This window comes from Dicentrarchus labrax, unplaced genomic scaffold (assembly GCF_905237075.1).
Source record: "Dicentrarchus labrax unplaced genomic scaffold, dlabrax2021, whole genome shotgun sequence".
In the NCBI taxonomy this organism is placed as follows: Eukaryota; Metazoa; Chordata; class Actinopteri; family Moronidae; genus Dicentrarchus; species Dicentrarchus labrax.
The window spans coordinates 18,327,053-18,353,588 of record NW_026136715.1 but is presented as its reverse complement, the minus strand read 5'-3'; the positions used below and the strand labels follow the sequence as shown (position 1 = coordinate 18,353,588).

The following is a 26,536-nucleotide window of genomic DNA, read 5'->3' as shown; positions in this document are numbered from 1 at the left end:
ATGAAAGAACAGTGTCTCTAGAGCTCAGAGGAATCTGTCATGTTGCTCAAGGCGACTTCAACATGGTGGAGCTTCGCTTACATGGCGGCTTAAACCTGCGAACAGTCGGCCCCAATTTGTTCAGTTATAGGACAGTGTCTCTTACCACTACTGTCCACTGATCAGTATTTTTTGTAGGGCTCATCCTCCTCCGCCGGCCTTACTGATACCTGGATAATCCTCTCGGATCTGACATCAGAAGAATCTCTGAGGATTGCAGGTATAAGTGGAGCCCCCCTAATGAACAAGAAGATATTAAACCCTGTGAAAGCCGATATTGAGCCGTGACGATGACTCACCCCAAGCCAGAGCAATGTCTTGTACATAATACCTCCTGTATGCTCAGGTCTTGATGAGTAAATATGGTAAATTCTGAGTCAGCGGGTCTTATATAATTTGTTTCCCATTTAACAAGGCTTTGTTTAAAATGAAGAATTAATAATGTACACAAAACTGAATTAGTGCCACAAGAATTCCTAGAATAGAAAAGCAAGCCGGTTTTAAGATTTGAATGAGTTGCTGTAGCATGAAACAATAATGACATACACATTCATATGTATCTATGTATCACCTGTGGATCACACTTCAGAGAACATTGAGAAGATAGATAAACACCATGCCACACGCTCTGATGAAGGCCATGAGGGCGAAACGTTAGCATTTTTTTGTGACATGAAATTCAGATTAGTCATCTTTGTCCTGGAAATCTGTGTGTGCTACCTCTTATGCCTTTATCTGTATGCTACATACAAAGACTGGGAAACAGGGGAAACAGCTAGCCAGGCTCCGTCCAAAGGTAACAAAGTCTGTCTATCAGCACCTCTAAAGCTCACTAATTAACACGCTCTATTATGTTTGCTTAATACTTACAAAAACCACGAATGATGTAACCGGCCAGCTTCACAAAGAATGGAAACATGGGGAGACAGGTAGCCTGCTAAGCTAAGTTAACTGGTTGCTGGCTGAAGCTTCATACTAAGCATACAGATTTGAGAGTATCAATGTTATCTCATTTAAATGTCCAGCGGGTAATGCTCAGGATGCAAATAATCTGCTAGATGCTACTAAATCCTACACACTGGTCCTATCTATCTATCTATCTATCTATCTATCTATCTATCTATCTATCTATCTATCTATCTATCTATCTATCTATCTATCTATCTATCTATCTATCTAACTCTACTTTTCTGAATGATTGTGAACTTGTTGTATTCAGCTGTGGATAAAACAACAGCGAGAGCAACAGTGACAGAGAAGTGAGAAGTTTTTCAGTCTAAAAAAGTGTGAGGAAGTGAGAATCAGTCACTAGAAAAAGAATTCCTCTATTTCTGTTTCCAGTCTGTAAATATCTCAGTATGACATCATGCTAAGCGATTACTAAGCGGAAATACGCCTCATCACATTCGGATGTAGTAAACTAATTGGCAATAGCTGTTTTATTAGAGATTAAATGTGATCTTTCATACAATAGAGTAGTAGTAGTCAAGTTACAGTGATATTTCTGTCTGTTTGGATGACATTCTTCCTGTGTTGCATTGGAAAGAATGTATTTCTCAACAAAGTAAGCGTAGTAAACATCTTTACAGATTGAAATGGACATGGGTGGGTATTGCAGGACAAATGCTGATTTTAATTTCCAAATTTTACAAGTGGCTCCATAATGTGTAGCTCATAGCAAATTCTGTTAGATTGTAACATGAAATGTATTCTTACTAGAGCTGAAATTATCGTTGTCTTTTGTTTTTATGTTTTATTTGCACATTTTAAAAAGGAAAGATCAAACTGAGAAAAGCCAATAGAAGTAAAAGACGTGCAGGTGAGGTAGAAATCCACTATCTACGCTTATATAAACACCTCAGTTAATCGATGGACAGTTACACTGATTCCGGCTTCTCATATGTCAGGATTTGCTCCTTTTCTGTTTTATGTCACTGTAAACTGAACATCTTGGGTTCTTGACCGTTGGATGGACAAAACAAGACATTGGAAACTGTTATTGGCGTTTATCACTATTGTATGACATTTTATAGACAAAACATGTCGTCTTTTTTTTCGAGAGAAAATAATCTGAAGAGTAATTGATCATGAAAACGATAACTGGATGCATCCATGGAGGCTTCCGATATGTGCTCACTGGCCAAGTCAATGTGTGATGGAACCTTGATTAACAAGTAAACTTTAATCTACCGTCCGTTTGTTTTTGAATATTTCTTTAACTATCATCAAGGAGAACACAAGAACACATAGACAGAGAAAGATAGATAGACCGATAGACACACACAAGCTTACACTATCAAGATTATACTATAACCACCTGCACCTTTATCAAGCCCAGGATAATTAAGTTCTTACTTCCTATTTTCAGTAGCGGAGCTGTAATTCACGCCAGAGTCACGACTCATTCGTCATGGTCCGCCTTAAGGGATTGTGAGTCATTCAAGGCCACCTGTTAGTAGTAGCCACTGGGGAGCTATTCATTTCTCTCCTCCATGATGCACAGAGGTCCTCACAGAGGCCAAGGAGAAACACTCAGACATCTAGAAGCTGAGAGAAACTTCCTGGTTGCCTAACAAATATGTTCACTGTCTATTATTATTGATGCTGTCGAGGCTGTAGGAAGCAAATCTTCCAAAGGGAACTGCTTTATATTTTAAAGCCGAGACTTTAAGATAGTGCTACATATCTGTCAGTCCATGACTACAAGCACTGTTAAGTCATTCTAGAGTTTACTGTATTTGGATGGGCGATATGAATAAAAATCTGTAATATATATTGTTTTATACAGTAATATTCATATAAAGAGACATCAAATGTCTTGTTTCATCCAATTAACAGTCTAAAATCAAAAAGTATTAAACTTACAATGATATAAAACAGAGATTTTTAACATTTCGTGCCTTGTGTTAGTCTTTCTCCTCTCTGTCTGCAACTGTACTGTCACATTGTGGATCCATGGCCGCTGAGTAGTGAATGAGAATAAGCCGCATCTGGACGCCTTGTTGAGCTCTGCTCCCTGTGGATGCCTTCACTGTCTTTCAGCCGCCCATGAAAATGGAGCACAAAAATGGCGCCAACAACAAAAACCCTACATCATGCCTGCTCCCTGTGGATGTGGGAGCAGATTAAGCATTTGACAGTGTTTGAGCCATGTGTTGCTGCGGCTGTTATTTGCGCGTGTACACCTGCAGGTCTGCGTGATTTTTGGCGTGTGCATCCATGTGTGAACTGATCTGCAGGAGAACTGGCAGGTCTGTGCTGACTCGTGCAATGAAAAAAAAAAAAAACTAAATCACAGCCGGAATATGCTAGAATGAGACAGTCAGGCAGTTGAACAGACAGCCCTTGGAGAACAGAGAATGAAGACCCAAGCAGCCCTAAACACCTGTCAGAGACCGCAGTGTAAAGGCAGAATATAATGGAGCTGTTTAGCCTTTAAAGGCTAAGGTTAAATGGCATTCAGGAAGTTGCATGCACTATGCTGTGAAGGGTGAAGAGCTAATAGAAGAAACTCCTCTGGGCATCGTGTCTGCAGAACAGTGGAGACATTTTTTGGAGTAAAGGAGAAGAAAAGGAGCTGGAAGGGAAAAGGACAAGAGACTGAATTAGCGAGGCAGAAAGGAGATGGAAGAGAGGGAAGCAGAGCAAGGAGAGACAGAGATGAGGAGGCGGCGGCCTTCATTGAAAGAAAGCCAAGAAGTTGTCCTTATTGCTAACTGGCAGTGGTGAGATGATGGATGGTCTATAAGAGACCATTAACAAAGAGGCAGTGGCTGTGTGGGTCTGATTTGGGGAGCCTCAGCATGAGCTCCAGTATCAGGACAGTTTTTCCATGGATCCTCTGCAGACCTTTAAGTGACTGTTAAACTAACAATACTGAATTCCTCTGTTTACCTTGATCTACATGAGATTTTTTCATTTTCTCATTTACTCTCCATGCTAATTGCCTAAGGGACCACAGCTCTAGTTTTGCATTTCTACGCTATAATGCGTACATATGAGAATCAACTTTCAGAGACTTGACACCTGAGATGAATAGGAGGTACTGCTCTTGTTGGTGCGCTCAGTGAAGCTCTGACATTTGAGATTTACTTAAGACCTATCTGCTGAAAAATATTACATCCTTAAGCTACTTAGAGAATTAAACCTGGTGAAAGACAAACAATAAACAAACATGGACATTGTAAAAAAGCATCATTTTAATTTTTGCTGATGTTATTTAAATGCTGCTGTTTTGTCCGACTAACAGTTCAAAACCCAAAGCTATCAAAGGTCCAGGTCCTCCCAACTCTCCCAGTCAGTATGCTTGTAACATCAACTGCAGCAATCCCAGTGTCTCTCTATCTATCTCTCTTTCCTCTCTCTCTCACACAGAGAGACTCATAAATCGATGTATTGTATCTTCACACCTGTTTGTAGCCGCAATGTCCCTCTCTCCTAACGAACCTGCCAGATTCAGTCAGAGATAGATGAAGAGGGCAGAGGGGAGTCCCAGGCCCCATGGCAGATAAACACTCCTGTCTGAGATGGAGAAACATAGGGGATAGGGAGAAAGGAAACACAGAATAAAGCTGGAGTGAAAAAGAAAGAAGAAAGCTCATGTACCTAAGGCAGTGGAGGTATGATGAGGCTTACTAACAGACATTGAACCATCACAGAGATGAGAGAAAGTGGTGTGAGGCCTTCCATAGAGTGTTTGATAGGCACTTACACTACAGTGTTATTGAACATCTCTGCCAGGGCCTCTCAGGAGATGGTAAATTAAATACATCCAGATCAGATAACTGTACTAGAAAGTATACCGTAATAGAAAGGAAATGAATCGAAGCTTTTCATTGTGTTGTTGGACTGATTGTGTGTGAAGCAAAGAGAGTATCTAGGAGGAAAGTGAGTGAAGGGTATTCCACTCCATTCATGAAAATTAACAGTAGTATGTTACAATTTATGACTTGTAGATTATCAGAATTTAGCTCCATCACTCTGTTGAACTGTCACATATCAGTCATACATCAGGCAACAATTCTCTGCTTCTAACTTCTCCAATGTGAGCATTTGCTGCTTTTCTCTGTTCTTTATTATTGTAGATTGTGTCTGCAAACAAACAATTTGGAGACTTGGGTGCTGGAAACATTTTGTTCAGTATTTTTTGACATTCATAGACTAGAACGATTAACTGATTAATCACTAGTTGCTGGTGAACACATTAGTTGATATTGAGAGGTGACTGCAGACAAGAGTTTGTGAGGGCACTATAGTGGATAATTTTTACACCAAGAATTTCAGCGCTCAATTAAGATGGTGGAAAGGAAGTATATTGCACTAGGGTGCAAATAGGGAATGATTTTGGACTTGAGTCCTTGTTGTATTGTAGTGAGCTTCAGCACCATGGACAGCGCCAGCCTTTGCATTGCAGCAGGCTGCTGCTGAACCGAGCAGAGCCGTGTTCTGTGTGCTGATAAGTCTGTCCTGGATCACAGATGCCGCGACTCAACCAGGGCTCTTGATCTGCTGGGAAAGAAACACAGAATTTTCTCTTTTTTTTCCACCGATGACACATTAATGAGGAAAGCACACTGTGCAGATCCAGGCACAAATTCCGTTTAATTTAATCATCCCATACATCCATGTAAGCCAAAAGCTCCAATCCAATCCCATTAAAGCTGCTATTAGAACCGTAGCCAAGCCCAGAGTACAGAGCCTGTGGTCATTATTGATGAGTGAGTGGCTTCTAGCAACTTCTTCATCAACACTGATTCATCATATGGCCCAAACTTGTTCGACTACCAAATAATGTCTTTTTCACCAGGACAGCTCTCTGGCACAGAGCGACTGCAGGCAAGCTTGTGTGGTCACACAAGTGGATGTGTTTGTGCAACTGGGCAAAATCTTTTGTGGACAGTTTTCCTGTCTGCCATCAGTCCCAGACAGCTCTCACAACAGATTCTACTGTCGGACTGACTCATTTTTCCTCCAGTCAGACCAAAACAGCAACATTTTCTTCTATTGGCATCGTTTCAGGCAGAGTTACAGAATCTAACTTGTCATATTTATATGGATCTACTTGTCGGGGTAAGACCAACACATTGTGATATCTAACCTAAATCAAGGTGGTAGCAGTGACTAATCTTGAAATTACTAAATGCAGTAGTAATATCATTACTACACACGTCACATTTCATATCTCTGGTCTCTCAATAGAGGCAGCAGGCAGCATATCTGTCCTGTCCTTAGTATGTCTTCCATGACATGCATGAAATTGCTATTGACATGGATATTACATGGTAAAATGATGACCATGCATGTAACATCTTGCCTGTTTAAGCATATCCATATATCCATGACAAATGAGGTTACTGGAGAGTTAGTGCACTGACTCGTGTCTGTACTGTCTGGCATCACAAAATGAGCTGTTGGCTACTGTTCATTCCGGCCGGCCATGATCTTTGTGAGGTCCAGCACATGGGATGAACGCAGCTCTTTGGACAAAAACGTGGTGAAAAATGTCATGCTATTTTTACTCTTTTGTGTTTCCCTTGAGGAGTAGTAGCTTTGCACACACTACTGTACACTATGGCTCCCTGTCCTAGTCCCAGCTGCTGCTCAGGCAGTTACATCAGGTTGTTTAAACTGTCCCACGCTTGCATTGCTGCACACTTGAGGGAATCCAATTGTGAGTAGCACCCTTGCTGTGGGAACTTGTTTGGAGATTACAGTGCTAACAGTGATGATTTGTACTGTTCCTCTGTGCACCTCACATTATCTTTCCTGCCTGGAGACCATGATGTCTCCTCCACGCAGAGCGATGGGAGCTCAGAGGAACTGGGCTATCGGCTTCTGTGTCAAATGTAGAAACAAAAACATGTAGTCGCACACATAGTGGTTTCAGCAAAAATGTACTCTCAGTCTGCTTTATATAAATGTTTCAGGCACTGACCTAAATCAATGGAAATAACAGGAATAAATTACACACTGTTGCTCACCCACCTGACTACTGGAGTCTATAACTAGCCTCGTTGACTGAAATCGCCCACGCCCTATTGAAGACCCACTGCTAACCCACCTGTGCATAAACTTTGAGAGTACTGGCTGCTTTTAGGAAGCCATGACTGCTTACACTTGCTGTTATCTTGAGGAACTGAAAAAGACTGAGTAAGTAGGAGTTCAGGATATTGCTCAAGGACACTTTTAAAACTGTTGATAGACACATTGGCTGCTATACGATTGAAGCTGTGACCTTTTTGTTGGCGGGAAAGTCGTTGTAAACACAAGCCCACCTTTTTAGAGAATAGGGTCTAACAGCGTAATTTTATAATTAAACCATCTCTGTGAAGAGGCGGATCCTTTACAAGCAGCACTTTTGAAGATATAAGGAGATGAATGAGTCAATATGAATCTTGCAGTTTGTTAGATTAATGTGATAGACTGCAGGAACAGCCCATGGTACGAAGGGTGAACCAAGACTTCCATTACCTGATTGGAGGGAGATTTTTGATGGAATAGGATGAGATTTCTTATAACGGGACCGCAGCCCAAAACTTAACTATGGACTGGAAGTCTTCTTGGACACACTAAGGGTTTGTCTTCTTCTTCTGGTGGTGGTTGATGTTGGGAGGGCAGGTTGGAGGGACGTTTTCTGAGGCCCGCCCTATTGTGTGGGTGAAAGGAAAAGCACTATTAGCAGGAACATTTTTGGCCCACTGGGTGGATGTGACGGCTGCAGCGAGGCTTTCACAGTTGGTCAAAGATAGCCTGTCTTTTTTTGGTTGAATGCAGAGGCGTGTCTGTGTGTAAATGTGTCATGTGTGTATGCGCTTGTGAATGTGTGTGTCATGGAATTATCATCCATATTTTATGTATTTGTGTAGAAGTAGTGGTACCCATTTTGAGCATTAATGGTAAATTACTGTCCAGGCCAACATCCATTTAAAATATTTGAAAAGTTCAAACCTTGTTGAAGTCTTAAACTTGCTTTTGCATGTCTTAATACTACTTAATTTGTTATAAATGTCTTATTTCTTAGCCCAGAAAACAAAAATAAAGTACAAATGTACAGGAGATTTCTGTATTTGTGTTTTTATCTCTGCTGGTTTGAAGTGGGCGAGTACTTCCGTGCACCAATCACAGTTTAGCAACGTTTAAATAAAAACATGATGACGGATGATGTGTTGTTTGCTTGAGTTTCCAACATCAGATCAAGCCACCACACCCACACAGTCCTGATGAAGGAGGTTAGCTTTTTGAGTTTTCGACTGTTAATAAATAATAACTAAGGATGTTAACTTTGATTCATCCTGAGTTACTGTAGAAACATGGCAGACTCTGTACAAGAGGACCTGCTCCCTCTGTAGATAAAAACAGCAAATTCTAAGCTAACAAAAACACAACAGTTCCTGTATTCAGGTGATTATGAAAACATACCTATGAATATTATATTCCATTTCTGACAATAGATTTGACTAAATGTTACACATGACTCCAGAACGGACAAATCAAACACTGGCTCTTTTTTCTTTTGTGGCATTTTTACCTTACCTAAAGGCCACCGTAGGTTCTCCTACACATTTGGAAAGGGAGGCATGAGTGGAGGGGTATTCAGGTGGTTGCAGTCTGCAACCTCACCACTAGATGCCACTAAATCCTACACAGTGGTCCTTTAGAAGTTTGAAGTGTCCAAGCCAAACCTTTTTGACAAAGCCCCTCCACAGCCACAAAAGACAAACCATCAAAATCGAATCAGTTTCTACTTGTCCCAACATATATCTGAGAAGCAGCCTTTTATCAGAAACTGAGAATGAGCTAGATTCTTGATTTTCTTTGTTGATGCCACAGCAAAGTCTTACACATGAAGCCACCCACTAGTCCTCATTCTCAACACCAACATATGGTAACAAACAAGGGCCTCCGGCATTTCCTATTGGTTGCTGGCCTCACTGACATCATTTCACTCTCTTGATGCCAGTTGCCCACATGCTGGAGTTTCACACTAGGGCTGTAATCACTTTGATGATCTGGAGACTTGACCTTTGCAGACTCATGTTGCCTTACCATATTTTTCTCAGAAATTAGTTTCATTCCCAAACAAGTTAAAGTACACAAGTACACACATGTTAGGATGAGTCATCTTAACACGTGTACATAAGAAGCACAGCTAGTTTTGGATTGTTTTGACCAGAACTTATTTATTAGGGTTAATGTGGACCACTCATTGGGTTATACAATGTGTGTTTTTCCCCCTTTAATGCTAGTAATTTAATTCAGGGTGGGCTTTAAAATGAGAATGTTTTGCTCTAGATTGGGCTTTCATTTGAAAGTCGACTCAGACGACTATTCTTCCCCCTCTTAATGAAGTACATTGTGGTATGAAAAATGGAACAAAAAAAACATGGACCTGACCTCTGTGTCCTCGGTGTTTGTTATGGTCCCCTACCTATTGTCTGAAATGCATCAATAATAAAACTGTCCTGAAGAGAAGAAAGATATTTTGCTCATTAGTAATGTTATTATTTTTGTATTATTGAAACACTGTTCAGCAGGATGAATATTGGTGATTGGATATGCAAATGTGTACATAGAGTAATTTTCTGGGACAAAGTTCAGAGCAGTGACAAAATAAATCTCATACAAGAAAGAAAGCTTTATGAGACAAGGCTTTCAGATATTATTAATGTCCGTGTTGGGTGGACTTTTTTGGAGCCTGAATAGAGTGATTTTGTGAAGGTGTTCATTATTCTCTCTGATTTTCCTTTAATAAATCCATCTAAACTTGAAAACTACCATTCTTGATCTCATCCTTTCTTTTCTTATTAATTCTATTTTCATTTTACGTTGCTTCAGCCCTTCTGCTCCTTACTCTCTCCCTGCGAGTCATTAGCAGTGTGCCCTGAGTGTGGCCGGGCCCCCGAGGCAGCCAGGCTTCAGACAGATGGCAGCGCAGTTGTAAAGCCAGGGGGGTAAAGTGAGGAGGTTAGCTGGCGTGTCAGCGGGTAAGGAGGTGGTCCATTCAAGGGCACATTGTCAGTTGCCTGGGTGGAAGGAGCAGGGTGGCTGGAGCGAGGAGCTGGGGCTCTGTGGGGCCTGCAGAGATGTTGGGAGTCAAGGGTCAGTCTGATGTTATTTATAGCTGTGATGAGACCACTGAAGCACATAAACAGAATTTAACAGCAAAGGTTACACAGTGATATATATTTCTTTCTTATCAGGTTTGGTTTAGAAGTGCTTGCAGCAGGTACAGTACAGTAATAATAGTCTGCAGGCATGCTAGCGGCTGTGTGAGCCTGTGTGAGGCTGTGTAGTGATGCTTTAAGCAAAATGCTAATGCTAGCATGGCAATGTCCTCACAAGGACAATTCTAACATGCTAATGTTTAGCAGGTGAAATGTTTTACCAGGTTTAACATTTTAGTTTAGCATATTAGCATGCTAACCAAAGTATAGGACTTTTTGACCTGATGATGGTGCTAGAGGAAACGTAAACTGTAAATAACCAAAGTTATGACAGGTCATCCTCAGGGGAACATGAATTTCTGAACCACATTTCATGGCAATCTATCAAGTAATGTAGTTGTTGAGACATTTCTCTCAAAAACACCAAATGTCAATCTCACGGTGGCGCTAGATGAAGAGTCAGGGGATCAGAACATTTTTAGGATTCATCCTCTGGGAATCATGAACGTCTTTATAAAAATGTGTTTCAATCCAGCTGTAGATGTTGAGATATTTGACAGAATTAGAGAAAACCTGGCTCTGGAGGAAAGTCATTATCATCAAAATTAATAGCTTTCATCCTAATGACCTAATGAAAGTATTCTGGGGACCAGGAATTCATGTACAGTAATAGTTTCAGACATATTTCACTCTGGATTAAAGTGGTGGACCGACCAATTAGAATGCCTACAAAATGAAACTATAACTAACTGATTAGGACAATTTATTAAAATGATCTTCCTCAGCTAACAGATAAACAAAAATAGAACTGTACTACTAGTCTTAAGATGTAAATGTACATAAATTCGAAGGACAAACTCTATTTTCTGACTTCCTTGACAACCCTTCAAGGCCTTTTCAGCATTGCTATTCCAGAGATCTGAAGGCCGACGAGAGGTTTAAATACCTGCTTATAAAATAAAATGATCAATACTTGAATGTTTCACTGTAGTTCAATGTGTAAGGCAAGCGGTGCAAATATTTGAGCTACTAAATTAATACTAAAGTGCTGTTTTGTTCTGATTTGTCTTTTAATACAACAGAGAGAGCTTTTAAAAACACAAACCCACTCATTAGATCAGTTTATCAGGTGATTCAGCAAAGCAAGGCTTTGCCTCATACAACCTCACTGCTATAACTATGCTGCTGATATTATCCTACCCCTCAGTGTGAATCCCTTTCATTGCAAAATCTGAAAAGGTCACAGGCAGATTCAGTTGTATTTGTTGCTCACTCACATTCTTTGCCTTTGTGGTTGTCAGTGTTGCAACAGAGCAGGAAAATTGGGTGTTTGGCATTTCATCATCCACAAAATACGTGTTCCTTTTTTAAAGTTACCTTTCACTTTTAGACTTCATTCATTTATTCCTGTTGGCTAGCTCATCTTGGGCACTTGGGAAGGGGGATGTGCTCAGTGTGTACATGTGGGGAGAGATCTTATGCTCCTGAATGTGCTGACAAGCTGGTTAAGTGGGGTGTGGTCCCTGGTGGCACACTAACACTCTCTGTTGTAGTTTTCTTGCCAAGTCACATTATCACATTGCCTACTTTATTCCTCTCTTAAATCATTTTTGAGTTCACACTGCACTAATGCAGCATAGACTGTGGCATTCAAAGTTTACATTTGCTTGTATTCCTGAGGTATTTTATGAATTAAATTATGTTTTCTTGTTGGGGGTTTAATCTTTTATCTTGTGTTTATCTGTGACGCCACCACTCGATTGGAATTACAGTGTGTGCAGACTTATGTTGGAGAGGGCGTACAGCAAACAGACTATTGGTCCACTGCATCAACATGACACATGGATTTAATAAATCCTATTTTGCGTTAGCGTATTAATTAGAGTCACGCATACTCGCCACGTGGTGCATGTAGTCCATTCATGCTTATCTGACACACATTTCGATACATCCTCATCCGGCGGATAAAAGAAATCTCTATGTGCATGCATGTGTTTTCACCTAATTCCTGTGCTCTGCCCAGACTCCTGTCATTTTCTCTGAACAACCACCCCTTCTATGAAAAATGAAGAGTTACTTGATATGCATTATAAATAGCTGCGCCGTGATTGGACGAGCCCAGATTCTCCTGCAAGCTCTTCCGTATAGCAACAGCCCCCTCCCATCTCTCCTTCTCGCCTCTTCTCCCTGGAATCCCCCTTCTCTCCTCCTCCTCCCTCCTCCCATCTACTTCCCCCTTTCAAAATGCAGACAGATCTCAGTCCTCCATGTGGTATCACCCCTCCTACCCACAATGCACTGGGTGCTGCCACTGGCTTTAGATGTGGCAGGCAGTGTCTGTGTAGGGGGCTCCTCTGCTCTCCTCTCTCCTCCTCTCCTCTGAGCTACAGACTGACTCGCTCCTCTTGCCGGCTCCCACTGCTGCGGCAGCATCTGGATGTGGTCACCATGGCAACAGCAGCGGGCCTGACCCCACCTCCTCTCCCCCCTTCTCGTCACTCTCCACACACTGTCTCTCTCTCGCTCTCTCTCAACACCTCTACCCCTCCTACTCCCCCCCCTCCTTCTCTTAAGCTTTTTTTTTTTTTCTCTGCGCGACTGGGTGCGTTTCCTTCAAGATTGACCTGGATTCTGCGTGCGGCGCTACGTCTGCCACGCTGCATGTGTGACAGAAGTGATGATGACACAGTGAGACGGGTGTGCGTGGTCAACTGACCTGTTTCCGGGCAACTTTTACAGTCAAAGGCCGACTGGAAATTATCTCCTTTCATCTCATCTGTCCTTTACTTCTTCCTCTGTCTTGCCATTACTTTTCCTTTCCCTTTCTTTCTTTTTCCTTCCTCTCTACTTGTCCCCCCCCCCCTTTTGCCACTACCCTTTCTTTCCTCTGCTCTCCTTTTTCTCCTCTCCTCTTCTTTCTTTCCTTGTTTCTCACTGCCTTTTCCTTTTGTCACCACTTTTCCTCTCCTTTCCTTTCCCACCCTTTCCTCTGCTGTTTGCCCTCCTTTCCTTGTTTCTCCTCCTCCCCCAATCACTACCACAATCCTGGTTCTACTTCCTACCCATGTGCTTTAGGGAAGAAACAGGGGGCTGCACAAAAAAAAAAGCATGAAAAGGAGTCAGCTGTATCCTCCCTCCTCCATCACTGTACTCTACATCACACCCTCAGCCACTCTGCACCCCCCCCCCCCACACACACACAAACCACCACCTTCCTCTCCCAACATCCCCCATCACAAATCCTTGCCTCCTCCTCAGCTGAATATTTGAACAAAGATATCAGTCTCCTGAAGGCAGACATTGCTGCATTGACGTATGTAGCTCTTAAATACATGGAATTTATTGTACATTTCCTCTTTCTTGGCTCTTGACTACATGCAGGCGACCCAGCGGCAATGTACGCACATGGATCTGTAAGACCACACTTTGCCTGATGAGTCACAGCCTCTTGTTCAGTGAAATACATAAGTTTCCTTTAAAGTGAGAAAGGTGCTCTCTCTGCCAGAGATGGCAGCCAAGTGGTTGGGGACAGCTCATTGTCACTCACATTCAATATTACGGACTGCACTCACCACTGATTGCTGAATACTGTTTTACATTCATTCATTTTATCGGAAACATTATTTGTATATGAAACTAAATCTACTGAATCTCACACAGATGTACTTTTATTTGAGACATTTTTCTTTTTTTTTTATTGTGTATTTATATTATTTTATGAAGACCCTTCAAGACCAGCAAGCATTTGAGAGAGCAAAAAAAAAAAGGAAGGAAAGAGGGAAACGGATTTGCCTGCATGCAGAATATAAGCAGATGAGCACATGTGGTTGAACCATCCTCAGACATAAGCAACATGGAAGACATGAATAAATCATCACACTGTGGGAAGAAATAATGCCACCCATATTTTGTGGCATTAGGCAACATATTGCAGATATATTTGTACCTCCTGAAAACACTTGGGACAGCTAGGACAGAGAACATATGAGTGGTATAATAGAAAAACAGAAGGATGACACAATAAAACAATCAGCCCTGTTTTAGCAGGCAGCTGAGCCTAATGCTGTTTCTGGGAAAGCAGCGAGGCTGGCACACCTGTTGGTCTCCAGGGAAATGCATCTTTTGTAGTCTTATGAGGTCTGTCTGTGTCTATGTCCTCTTATGTTCCCTCCAAATTTTGACGGTGAGAGTTTTTTATTTTGATATTATGACGTATGGCTCGGTGGGAGGGGATTCGCAGGGAAATAACAGCCGTGAGGGAGTGTGGCTTGATCAAATTAGTCTCTCTAATTCAATCTGTTCACAGCACTTGGAGTCCATCATGGTTTATTCAGTAAGGTGAGCATACTAATTGTGCTCTGGTTTTTCTCTCCCCTCCCTTAAACTGTCTCCTCTCACCTACTTCTACACATTTTTCTTCATCTCTGTATCCCCACCTCCATACTGCAACCCACTCTTTGCCCTCTTTTCGTGCTTCTCCACCACACACGCCCACCCACTCTTTCCTTACCCCATTTCATCCTCCTGTAACAACTCTCAACCCTTCTCTTGGCTTCTCTTCCTCCTCCACTGTCACTGTAGTAGAGTTGGTGGACCAGCAGAGGGTGCTGAGGACTGGTTGCCTGGTGACCGGGGTCCACACTCCACCCATCCGACGTAACAGCAAGCTGGCCACCCTGGGGCGCATCTTCAAGCCCTGGAAGTGGAGGAAAAAGAAAAATGAGAAGCTCAAGCAGAGTTCCACAGGTACAGGGCTGGATGGTTGGGTGGGTGGAAGGTGAAGTTATGGTAGAGGGTGGCTGTATATTTCCATGTTTACATCCACAAACACATGAACACACATTCAAATTCCCACATTACTCCTCATCTCCTCTGATAAATTAGGTTAGGAAGAGATAACGAGAGGGTGTGGGTGAAAAGATGTGGTAAGTCATGTTCCAATTAAGTCAGTCCTCATGAACACCAGAGAGCAGTTTTATACATTTTTACTAACCCACAGAGATGCACAGCACAATATTGTTTTAAGTTCCCTTCCACTTAGAAATATTGTTCTTATTTTTTTTTATAGTGTGGAAATCAATCCTGGTCCAGTATGCAACTTATACAAATGTGGTGTAGAAACGTGAAGCCACCAGTGCACAGACACTGAGAATGGACTTTACAGTGAAGTAGAAGACATCTTGTGTGAACTAAATTAGCATATTCATAGATTCTGGGATTTTTAATGAGGTAAATGCAGTAGATGCCTTTTAAAAGATTTGAATGTGAAAATTATACTTTTTTTCTGGATAAAAACAACATCAGACACATGTTTGTTCCAAGCAGACTGTTTGTATGTATGTCTTAATACATGTCTTGAGAGGATCTTTAAGTTCAACAAAATATCAGACATTGTTTGCTGGCACTGACCCACTTTTTTAAATTGTATTGTTCCTTAAATGGCTGCTATTTTACTTTTGTCAAACACTTAACGCTGTTCTGAAGGTATTTTTCAGAATCCTCAAAGACTCTTGAAACCTTCATCTGGATGAATAGAATGTTCTGCTTAAAGATACAAAGGTCTTTCCTGTCCAGTTATAATATAGTGCATGTCCTTGCTCCTTTTGTACAACACAAGAAAAATATGAACCTGTTATTCTGCTTAAAAATAAAGAATACTATAAAGTAGCATCAGTGTAGACAAATATAAGTAATAAATGCTTTATGCTTGGTTCATGTTTTACAAATTTAGCAAGGATATATCTCGTTTTGTAGAACTAACCATGAAGAACTAACTACTGAGTGCCAGTTGTAAAAAATGTTACCAAAGATAATTTTTGTTGTTGAAATGGCATTACATTTGGTGAAGAGGGCATTATTACTTGTTTAGGACATTTTTAGGATTTGGGACGTGACACTGGACTTCCCTTTTCACTTGGAAAACAATGACTTGATTCAGGAATCAAGCAAGTAAGATGGTCTCAAAATGCTGTTTGATTGTAACTGTATAGATCAGCTGTGTGGTTCAGCAACAGGGGGAATAAATACTAAAAAATTCCTTTTTTATGACTTGAACTCTTTCTAATAACTTCTCCACCTCTTATCCTCTCGCAGATGTAGCATTATCCAGCAGTCTTCTATGCCACGACCTGAACTCCCCCACCCAGGGCTGCTGCTCAGATGGCACAGTCCTGCTTGGAGGATTCGGGGGACCTTTAAACGCTAACCTCACAGTCAGCAGTGTGGAATACCTTGGTCCTGAGGAGGAGTATCCCCTTCAAGGTACGACAATTCCTTGCTGTACTCACAGCCATCAACTAATCAATGGACATAATAAAATTGCAAAAACAACAGACAAGTGAGAAATGGATTCAAAAAGTGTCTGGGTGTCTTTCCCTCCGCATTATAGTAGATCAATATGAGAGTGCATAAGATTGCTGTGATCAGTTTGATAAAATGCTTGAAACCAATCTGAATGAACACAGAGGGATTTTTAAGCTGTTTCCTTAGAACAAAAGTTGACACAAAAACCTATAACCTACCTGCTATATTTATAATAAGTATTTAAGTGGGAAACATTTTGCCCAAATGTTTTGCTTTCCTACAAGAAACTGAGATGGAATTAATCCTCTACATATGAACCACTAGAGGGCAGCAAAGACAATTCAGTGACATTCTTTGTCTCTAATATGTATATTTGTTTGTACAAATACAGTACATTTAAGTATAGTTGGACATTGTAGAAATTCTAGATTTGTAGAAAATCAGCTTGGAAAAAATGTACAAATTGCATTACTGTTTCATTCATTTTAGAATCTGTTCATTTTATTATTTTTTTTCTTTTATAAAACACCATCTGCAATTTATATTTCAACAATCACTCTTAGGCTTTTCATTTCCGTTAGTATTTTACAAGTCTTTTCATTTGTATTTCAGTGTAGTCAGATGTTTTCATCACAAGTCGTGTCAATTATAACCGGGCTGTGATGTACAGTTCTTGCTACGTAACCGCCTTCATCTTCAAAACATTCTTTTACAAGCTGTTTCCACCAGCTGTCGTCCTTTTAATAGTGACATTATTTTTCCTTCATTCATGTCCTCCAGTAGCTGCCCCTCTCCAGGACTGTGAACGGGTGGAGGAGAATATACCACTACCGGAAGGGGAGGGAGGCGATGAGGTTCACCCTGCTGGGGATTTACCTGAGGGGCTGCAGGACGTGGGAGAGCACATGGAAGACAGGCCAGAGGAGGACATTACTCCAGGAACTTCCCCACCACAAGTACCTCCAAAACTTTTGTCCCAGCTGAGTACTGGAGATGGTGAGCCACTCATATGTTTCCATACATGTCATGAGAGTAATAATACTACAAGTACAGAAGTATTATGAGATGTACTAGATGTATCCAAAGTAAAAGCTTGTTCAGTACAGTCACTGAAATATTATTATTATGTTATTATATTGTTGATTCTGATACGACATTGTGTAAGCAGCATTTTACTGTTACTGAACTACACGTTGGTAGTTTAGTCCAGCAGTTCCCAACCTGGGAATCTGTAAAATAGATCTGAGGGGGTCATAACAGGATTACTTAATTAATTAATTAAGAGAAAAGAAGAAAGCACAGATTTATTTTCATTTTTTTCAAATTTTCTTTTTATCTTTGTTTCGTTAAATATTGGATAATTTTACATGTCTGGGCCTCAAATAGGTCTTTAAATTAAACTATCTTAGATGCCAACAACTCATGGACATGTAAAACATGACAGGGAGTGTCAAATAGACACTCCCTGTTTTGGTTTTATTCCAAGAGATCAAGAGACGAAAAGGTTGTGGTTGGGAAGCTTTATTTTTTAACAATGTGTTGTGTATATTCATACAATATATAATACTACTGTATATATATAATACTGTATATTTATTATATGAAGTAAATCTGAAAAGTACTAGTAACTACAGCTGTCAAATGAATGTAGTGAAGTAAAAAGTATATTTCCTGAAATGTTGTGGATCATCAATACAAAGTTGCATATTCTGCAGTTTGACAAATACTAAATTTGGTAACTTTGAAGTGGGTAGGTAGAGTCACACTTTCTACCCATTAATAGAACACGCATACTGTAGATACACTGCAGATGGCCGATCTCTAACTTCTTTGCAAGATAACCTTTTAAGTTTATTTCCCTGTGTTCATATTTTTCCTCCAGATGCTCAAATGTCCTCTTATATTAAACATCTGTGCAAGTCAAGTGTAGTGGAGAGTCTAAATTCAAAAGTACAAATGTAAATGTGTTTCTCAAACTCCAGCTCAGAATCCTAAGATAAAAGCCATTTCCTGTGACCCCGCAAATGGATATGAGGATAATAAAATTAAAAAAAAGAGTGATTCTTATAATGTTTGTGTTTATCTGCTCATCCCTCCCTTCAGATTCAGGCCCTGTATCGCTCCCCGCTCACCTGCCCAACTCCTACCTCCCCAAGGAGCCTCCACCCAGGGCCACAGAAAGCCTGTCTTCAATGACCCTGCCACTACGAGGGCCCCTGGCCAACTCCTCAGGCTCCCCACATCTAGGCAATATGATGCACCCTCCCATGCCCCCTAGCTGCATCATGGAGGAGCTGCAGAGAGCCTTCGCTTCCAAGAACAGACAGGAGAGGTAAGCCCTCAGGTTGACCCCATACATCTGTTTATATTGGCTTCCTCACTCAGACATACTGGGGCGGTGAAAACAGATATGTTGCTTTGTTTGTTGTCTTATTGGTGTTAAAGCTAATGCTGGCGTTGATGAAAAGCTTATATCCCATATGACAGGATATGATATTTGGTGACTATAATGAAGTTTGCACACATCTCTAATTTCTGACAATACAACAATTTGTTCAAAATGTCCTCCAAATAGACTAGAATTATTAGAAATAGATAGATTACATCCTTAAAAGCTAATATATTTAAATTCCAGATGTTATCCTTAACTCCTCCCACTACTATCAACCTTAATTTTCCCTCCTCTCTGTGTTCCTTTAGTGTGCACGAAGGGTGTGAGCAGGGCTCACCCCCGCGGCTGTGGTGTTCAGACGGGCGGCTCTCTCGCTCCTGCAGCTCCGAGAACCAACACACATCATCTTTGGGGGGCGGCTGTGTGGGAGGCGGAGGGTCCAACTGGCCCAAGAAGGAGGCGGAGGAGAATAAGGAGAACGTGCGGCTGGACCAGTGCTTCTCCAACACCTCAGGCCTCCCCACCGACTTGGACGACTGGAATGAGTCCGTTATCTCTGGTGGGTTGAAGAGCTTACAAGTACGATGTACAGTGCATTTCCACGTTCCTTTTGGTTTTGTCCTGGCTCTATGCTGTACATGTTAGATTTAAAATAAAACAATGACTGTGAACTTAAATTCTTGAAATTTGATTGAATTTGAATGTGTTTATGTCTAAAAATTAATTGCTAGCATGTTGATTATAGTCACTTTTAAAAGCTAAAGAGCCACATATTTATCTTCGGGAGTTGACTGAACATTTGTCAGGTGGCTAAACACGACTCTAACTGAATACTACTGTTGCCCTGTGGTTGCTGGATGTGTAAATAGGCAACTGACAAATTCACCATAGCAACTTTATAAAAGAACAAAAAAATCAATTAATGCAATCTTAATACAGTCAAACAGAATAATATAATTTTTGCACAATTTAATTAATTAAATTGGTCCCTCTTCTATCATAGTGCCTCAGGATCCTTATTATTTCAGTAAATATTAGACTTTACACAGTTGACACAGTGAACCTGTGGACTCCTGGAGGTCTGTGTCTTTGGGGTAGTAGCCTGGTTTGCGCAGTTGGTAATCCTGCCTTGGGAGTTCCATATAAAAGCAGCTATGAGTTGTACAATATTACTAATGTGAACACACTCAAACATTCTTAAAGTTGAGAGTTGGCATTTTTCCCTCATAGTCACCATTTCATTTCAAATCGAATTTGCTTCAGGACAGAGCAAACACAATATAAAAGGTGTCGTTCAAATACTAAAAAACTGCACTGTAAATAACAATCACTTGGTGTGGATGTTTGCTGAGGTTGTTGGCATTTGGGATGGAGGAAGGATTGGCAGCGTTTTCAGATTTACAGTATGTGTTTGCATATAGTCAGAGCTGAGAGTCTGCAAAGGATGGTAATAAGGTAGAGTTTTCTATGTTAATGCATGTATGCGTGGTTGCAGGCACACTTCCTCGCAGGCTAAGGAAGGAGTTGCTGGCTGTCAAACTTCGAAACAGGCCCAGCAAGCAGGAGTTGGAGGACAGGAATATCTTCCCAGCAAGGAGCGACCAGGAGCGCCAGGAAATTCGCCAGCAGATTGAGATGAAACTTGCCAAGTAAGCAATGAAATCCTCATTTTAATCTGTGTATCTGGAGTATTAGTGATGTACTTGTTGAAGTAATTGCAATAAACCTTAAGCGCTGATCATTGTTGAACACCGGGTTGTACAATGTATTTTGTCCTGTGATAGACGTATGAAATATTTTACTCATATCAGTAAAAGCATTTCTCTTTGTGCTCTGAAATATCTTTCTAGCTACAATCCCTTAATATCGCTGCAGTTAGCTAATGATTTCTGTGTTAATCGTGGTGGAACAATGCAAACACATGATGGATCAGGACAATGGATTTTTGCAGGGTAAACCTATATGCTTAATTGCTTCAGTTACATAACACCCAACAGTAGGAGGAGGTGAGATAAAAAAAACTGGATCTAAGCAGATTATCTGATTGTTTTGCACAGACTTGATTTATGTTGTGTAATCTGCTACTGCTCAGAGGAGACTGTTGGGGTGTAATACTTTTTTACTCAAGGCCAATCCTCGTACTGGGAAGCCTCTATTATATTACAGCACAGCACTAAACCATTTTAACTAAAACTGAGAAGGTTCCCAAAGTGGGGAAATGACATATCTATTCAAAACAAATAAAGTCCCAGAAATCATTTGGCACAAGAAACACACGTGTCGAGTACACGCCTGGATGCTTTCAAAAGAACAACTGTTCTCACACTTTCTGAAGTGCAACAAGTACAGACAGACGCTGCTTCCAGGAAATCTGTTTGTGCAAGACGCACCGCTGATGTTCATATTAGTGCTCTCCTACCAGGACATTAATAGAACAACTAGCTTTTCTAATACAACTGAGAAATGTCCAAAGACTGACTCGTGTGTGAATGTGTCACAAGACTCAGATTCTTTAACACCAGTGTGTCAAACAGGCACACCACGGCGTTACATAACCTGCTGTGCAATAACACAGCCAAGCACAGAGTGCCACCCACACTTTCAAGAGAACAAGATCTAGCGTCTGTCTGTGAGACAACTAAGAATACTGCCTCCCCGGTCTATTCTTAGATTCGCTGGGAGAACATATCTTATTGTTATTCGAAAAAAGGTGAATAACTGCTCGCGAGGTCACAAGCTTATGTAAAAGTGAGGATGGAGCACAACTGTAGCTAGCATGAGAGCTAGCAGGGTCTTTGTCTTAAAGACAGAGAGGGTTCCACTTGTAGCACAGCAGTGAGAGAAGCTGCCTGTTATGTAAATATCTAATTATACACTGGATTCAGTGAATTTACTCTTTTAGATTAATAGCTGTAGATTTCTTCACAAGGACAGTGTAAATTAATGATCAACCGACTTACACTTTATTTGTGAGCTTCATGCTGACGCCACTGAATAAAACTCTTTACCCTGCTCCAGGACTTTAGAGGCTGTGTAAGATATAAAAAGGCTTCACAAAAAGGCAGCAGTCCTTTGCTTTGTCTGGAGTTATTACCACTGCCATAATCTGTAACACCAGAGGCTCTAAATGAGTTATTTAAATATTTATACTTCACCTACAGTGTCAAGCATATGCAAGAATATGCGTTCTCATCCGACAGTACAGTACATGCATAAATTGACGGCATACTGCACCATTTTGGGAGGAAATCCTGGCTAAAAATAGCTCAGAATGGTGAAGAGGAGGGGGAGAAAAAAAAGCTCATTTCCCCTGAGAATTCATACTAAATGACAAAACAATCCATCACACACTCCTCTGGATTTTTCCAGGTGACTCCCACCATAGATTCAATCTGCTCTTTTTTTCCATCCTATCTGCAGCTCACAATGAAAAGCTACTGTTGCATTTGCTGCCGATCAAGCAGAAAATGCCATCAGGACTTATGGTGGATAATGACACCTTGTCTATCCATTGTGTCAGTGATAGATGACCTTTCTATCTTTAGAGACTCCCCGCCTGGCACTTGTGCTGCAGCCGCACTCCACTGTTTCTAATCTTAGCCACTGACACTGTTCAATAATGCATCTCCCCATGCACGCCCTTCTCTCCACAAATGTGTTGTCGGGGAGTTATAATGGCAGAAATAATGGGGGGAGGAGCAGGTGGGAGCCCTGCTACTGTACTTGAAAAAGAAAGAAAGCTGGGAATGGCCAATTTTGTCTCCTTGTGGAGTTGGCAGCTGAAATCAAAGACTGAAAGTCTCTGACACCCACACGTTGGCTTTTTTTCCCTTTTGTTTGGATTTTTCATTCCTCCCTTGGCTGGCGTAGTTAGACTTTCTATTCTATCTCGGTTCATTACAGAACATCCCGAGTGGGAAATGGAAACCCTTATGCCAACAGGCGTTTTTGCGTCATCATGGTATTCTGGGGATACCTTTCAAACCCTTATTTCAGCAATTAAACCCGGATGTAGAGAGCAGTGGGTGAGAAACTGGTGCAATGAGTCAATGTTTTTTTCCTGTTGTGATATTCTCGGTTATCCCAAATAAACCATCTCGGTCACCTGAGACAGAAGATGGTTGGAGAGCAACAAGGTTTTTGTGATTCATTTGGCACACAAAGAAAAAAAAATCTGTCTTTGTTACCAAAATAGTGTTTCTATTGACAGCGACCTTTGGTTTATTCAGCTCACCGACATAGACGAAAAAAGGAGGTGGTCTAAAAATAGCCCCAGATTCTCTGTAAAGCACACAGCTCTGTGTGTTATAGTGAAATTCCCATTAGTGTGTTGCTAGGGAGAAGTGAGAATTTCTGCGGGAGGACTCTATTGTCTCAAAGATACCAAGTGTTGTTGCTAAGCAACTCGGCGACCAGGTCAATAATACAGTGGATGGTCATATTCGCTGGGGCTTTGAAAGTGATTTTCTCTTTCATCTGTTTAAAATGTAATACTGTAAGAGCTCTGGGAGCACTTTGTATCTCAGTTTATCGAAGAGTCGTGAAGCCAAAGAGCGGTCGTGTTGGTGCTGTTCCCCACCTAATGAGATTTTACAATAGTAGAAAAAAAACACCCCCGATTTGATCAAAAACTACTAAAGGGTCCCCCTGTTCTTCACTTTTAATCTTATTTCTCAGAAGAGAGTTTGCTTGGGGAATCAAACTATTGAATTATTCCTCGTGCTATTTCTGGACGTCTAGTCAAACGAGTGTTATTTAACAGATTGATTGCTGGGCTGTACTCATTACTGTTTAGATACATACAACTGTGCAGCCAGCTTTCTTTCCACTGCCAGTGTTGCTTCACTTATGTAGAGATGTAGAAAGCAAACCTTTAGACACATGCTTATAACATAATGCAGTAGAGTACTGATGCCTGTTTAAATGCTGGCATCTGTTGTGACAAAAATGTGGTTTTAGTCCTACTTAAATGGTATTAACAGGGTTTAAAGGACTAAAGTGATTTTATGAGCTATTCAGTGCCCATTGTGGCACACACACATCGGGCCACCTGCTTTGCGGGTGACCTAACTTTGATCTTTTACAGGACAGAACTATAAAGTGGCCGGTGTTATCTCGGGTAAAGGGGATAAAGAGAGCCCTGCTGTGTGGCGGCATTCTCCACTCTCTGTCCTTTCCACCTCTGGAGGTGTGCTGTGGGGTGTGCCACATGCTGTCTGGAGCCAAGCCCTGTTGTGCAGCTCACATTTATTATTTATAGAAAGTATGAATAGTTCACACGCACAGGGGACTCCAGGAAAACATTGGATTTTGGAGACCTTTGGGACGCTTTGATGGCAAGGGAACGTGACAGCTTGAAATAAATGTGTAATCTGAATGTTCAAACACGGCTGTCATAGTAAAGAAGAGATAGGACAGATGGTATTAGATCATAAAATAGGCAACGGTATTTTGAATCTATCAAGTGTAATATTCCTTGTTTGAAATTTTTTTTCCTTTGAATATGGGTCTTTTGAATGACTAAAAATAAAATCAAGTGGTTCAACAACGTGGGTTAAATGACTGTGCCAGTAGCCCAGTGTGCATCAGGAGGAGGTTGGGGATGCCGTGAGTGGGAGCCCATTAGACTCCGCCTCCCATAGATTATGCATGCAGTAACCAGGGAAACTAGGGGAGTCGCTCCCCAGCAGCCAGTCACGACCCACTTCAAAAGCGCCTGTAGTCTGTGGCGGGTAGTAGAGGAGTGCCTGTGCTGCTGCTGCGGTGTACAGTAAACGCAATCCGGCGGCTGCACCTGACATGCAGCATCCTGAGACCGACAAATAATTTGGTGGAGAGTTCTCAAACAGGAGGATCGAGCTTCTTCCGACTATTCCAGATGTGGGGAGCGCCTCTGACGAAACACCATAGCCGCGGTTTGGATGCGAGATGGAGACATAGGGGATTCCTCTCGAGAACGCGCACAGTGAAGAAACTACAGCCGGTGTAAAGAAAGGATAGGACAGGGACAGCTCAAGTCACAATGGTTCAAAACGTGGTCTTGGTGTTTCTCCGCAGGAGGCTGAGCCAGAGACCGAATGTGGAGGAGCTGGAGAGTCGGAACATCTTGAAACGTAAGTTCAAACACTCCCATTTCTTTTTTTTTTTCAAAACTTTCTAATAATATTTATAAGAAAAATATTGTTAGTATATTAAAACAAAGCCCTGACCAAAAATACCTAAAACAGGGCAAGATGATGCATTAATAATAGCACAGATTGCCAAGTGTAGTACATTATTCAGAAGCCAAAGAACGCATGAGTGCACACTGTAAAGCCTGGTAAAGCTGGCAGGAACTGAATTTGCACAGAGTCAAGGCATGATAAACTTGCTATGGCTTACATAGATTTATAGATTTAACATCAGTTTAATTACACAATGGCTGATGAATGTACTCTAATTAAGCATTTAAATAAAATAACACCCTGTAGTGTCTCCAATGTGTGTTTTTAGAGTAATTACTTGCTGATGTGGTATGAATTTCTAATTTGGCTGTTTTCTTTTTCCCAGAGAGAAACGACCAGACAGAGCAAGAGGAGAGGAGAGAGATCAAACAGCGGCTAAACAGAAAGGTACAACCCTCTGTGACCAAGTAGTTTCCATATATTTGGAAGCATTTGTTTTAGATAACTAACAGCAAAACAATATCAACCAAGTTTTGTACACATGAAGCGTGTGGAAAAGCATCCGGCTGTAAATGTTTGTCCCAATGTCTTGTGTGTTCCAGCTCAACCAGCGGCCCACAGTAGATGAACTAAGAGACAGAAAGATTCTGATCCGCTTCAGTGACTACGTGGAGGTGGCCAAAGCTCAGGACTATGACAGGAGAGCAGACAAGCCCTGGACTCGGCTCTCAGCAGCGGACAAGGTGTGTGTTTGTGTGGAACGCGGAGAGACAGTATGGATATAATACACTGTATAATATTAGACAGTTAAGAAAGATGTTTCGTCCTATCACTTGGTCTCATCACCAAAACAGGTTCACTATTTAGGCCAGTCTGATTCCAAAATTCTTCAAATTCCATGACCTATTGGCTCATCAAGACTATCTGCATTGCATGTTGCTGTTATCAGCTTATCTTACCAAATCCCCAGTTCTCTTTATTTTTTTAGGCTGATAATATTTTCTCTTCCTCTTGCTGCCACTTTGCTGTTCAAAGGTTGCAGCACCCCAATGGCTCAGGATGTACTTAGGGATCCACTAATGTTGTTTTTCCTCTTTCCCCCCTCACAGGCCGCAATCCGAAAAGAGCTGAACGAGTTTAAAAGCACTGAGATGGAAGTTCATGCCTCAAGCAAACACCTAACGAGGTCAGTATTCAGAAGCCCATGTCTGTCTGTGTATGTTTGGGAATGTATGTTTGCTCTATTCTGGGCAGCAGCGGTCTATATTTAGCTCTCCTTGCTCATCCAGAGAGCGCTGAGGAGCTAAAGATAGATGGAGTGCTTCTAAACGGGGGGGTGTTTAGGGGTGGTTGTCCTCTGGAGAGCTCATACTGCCAAGCAGGGAGAAATGATATAATGCCACAGTGTCCTTGGATAAGCCTGTTTAGAAAGCAGAGGGGTCCTTGTTGTGAGTTGTAACAGTGACCCAGAGGGA

General features: G+C 41.3%; 1 protein-coding gene across 3 annotated transcripts in view; it reads left to right on the top strand.

Annotated features, from left to right (window-relative positions):
* phactr3a (phosphatase and actin regulator 3a) overlaps window positions 1-26,536 on the top strand; it is a 30,752-nt gene that overhangs the window by 3,394 nt on the left and 822 nt on the right. The window contains exons 2-11 of one of the 3 annotated variants that reach the window (XM_051424526.1): window positions 14,787-14,948; window positions 16,296-16,463; window positions 17,286-17,501; window positions 18,609-18,837; window positions 19,206-19,456; window positions 20,393-20,546; window positions 24,955-25,010; window positions 25,447-25,508; window positions 25,664-25,804; window positions 26,171-26,247. In XM_051424526.1, the coding sequence (XP_051280486.1) occupies window positions 14,787-14,948; window positions 16,296-16,463; window positions 17,286-17,501; window positions 18,609-18,837; window positions 19,206-19,456; window positions 20,393-20,546; window positions 24,955-25,010; window positions 25,447-25,508; window positions 25,664-25,804; window positions 26,171-26,247 (1,516 nt within the window). Of the gene's footprint in view, window positions 1-14,783; window positions 14,949-16,295; window positions 16,464-17,285; window positions 17,502-18,608; window positions 18,838-19,205; window positions 19,457-20,392; window positions 20,547-24,954; window positions 25,011-25,446; window positions 25,509-25,663; window positions 25,805-26,170; window positions 26,248-26,536 lie in introns of all 3 variants that reach the window. The other 2 variants (XM_051424525.1, XM_051424524.1) reach the window with 2 other exon arrangements.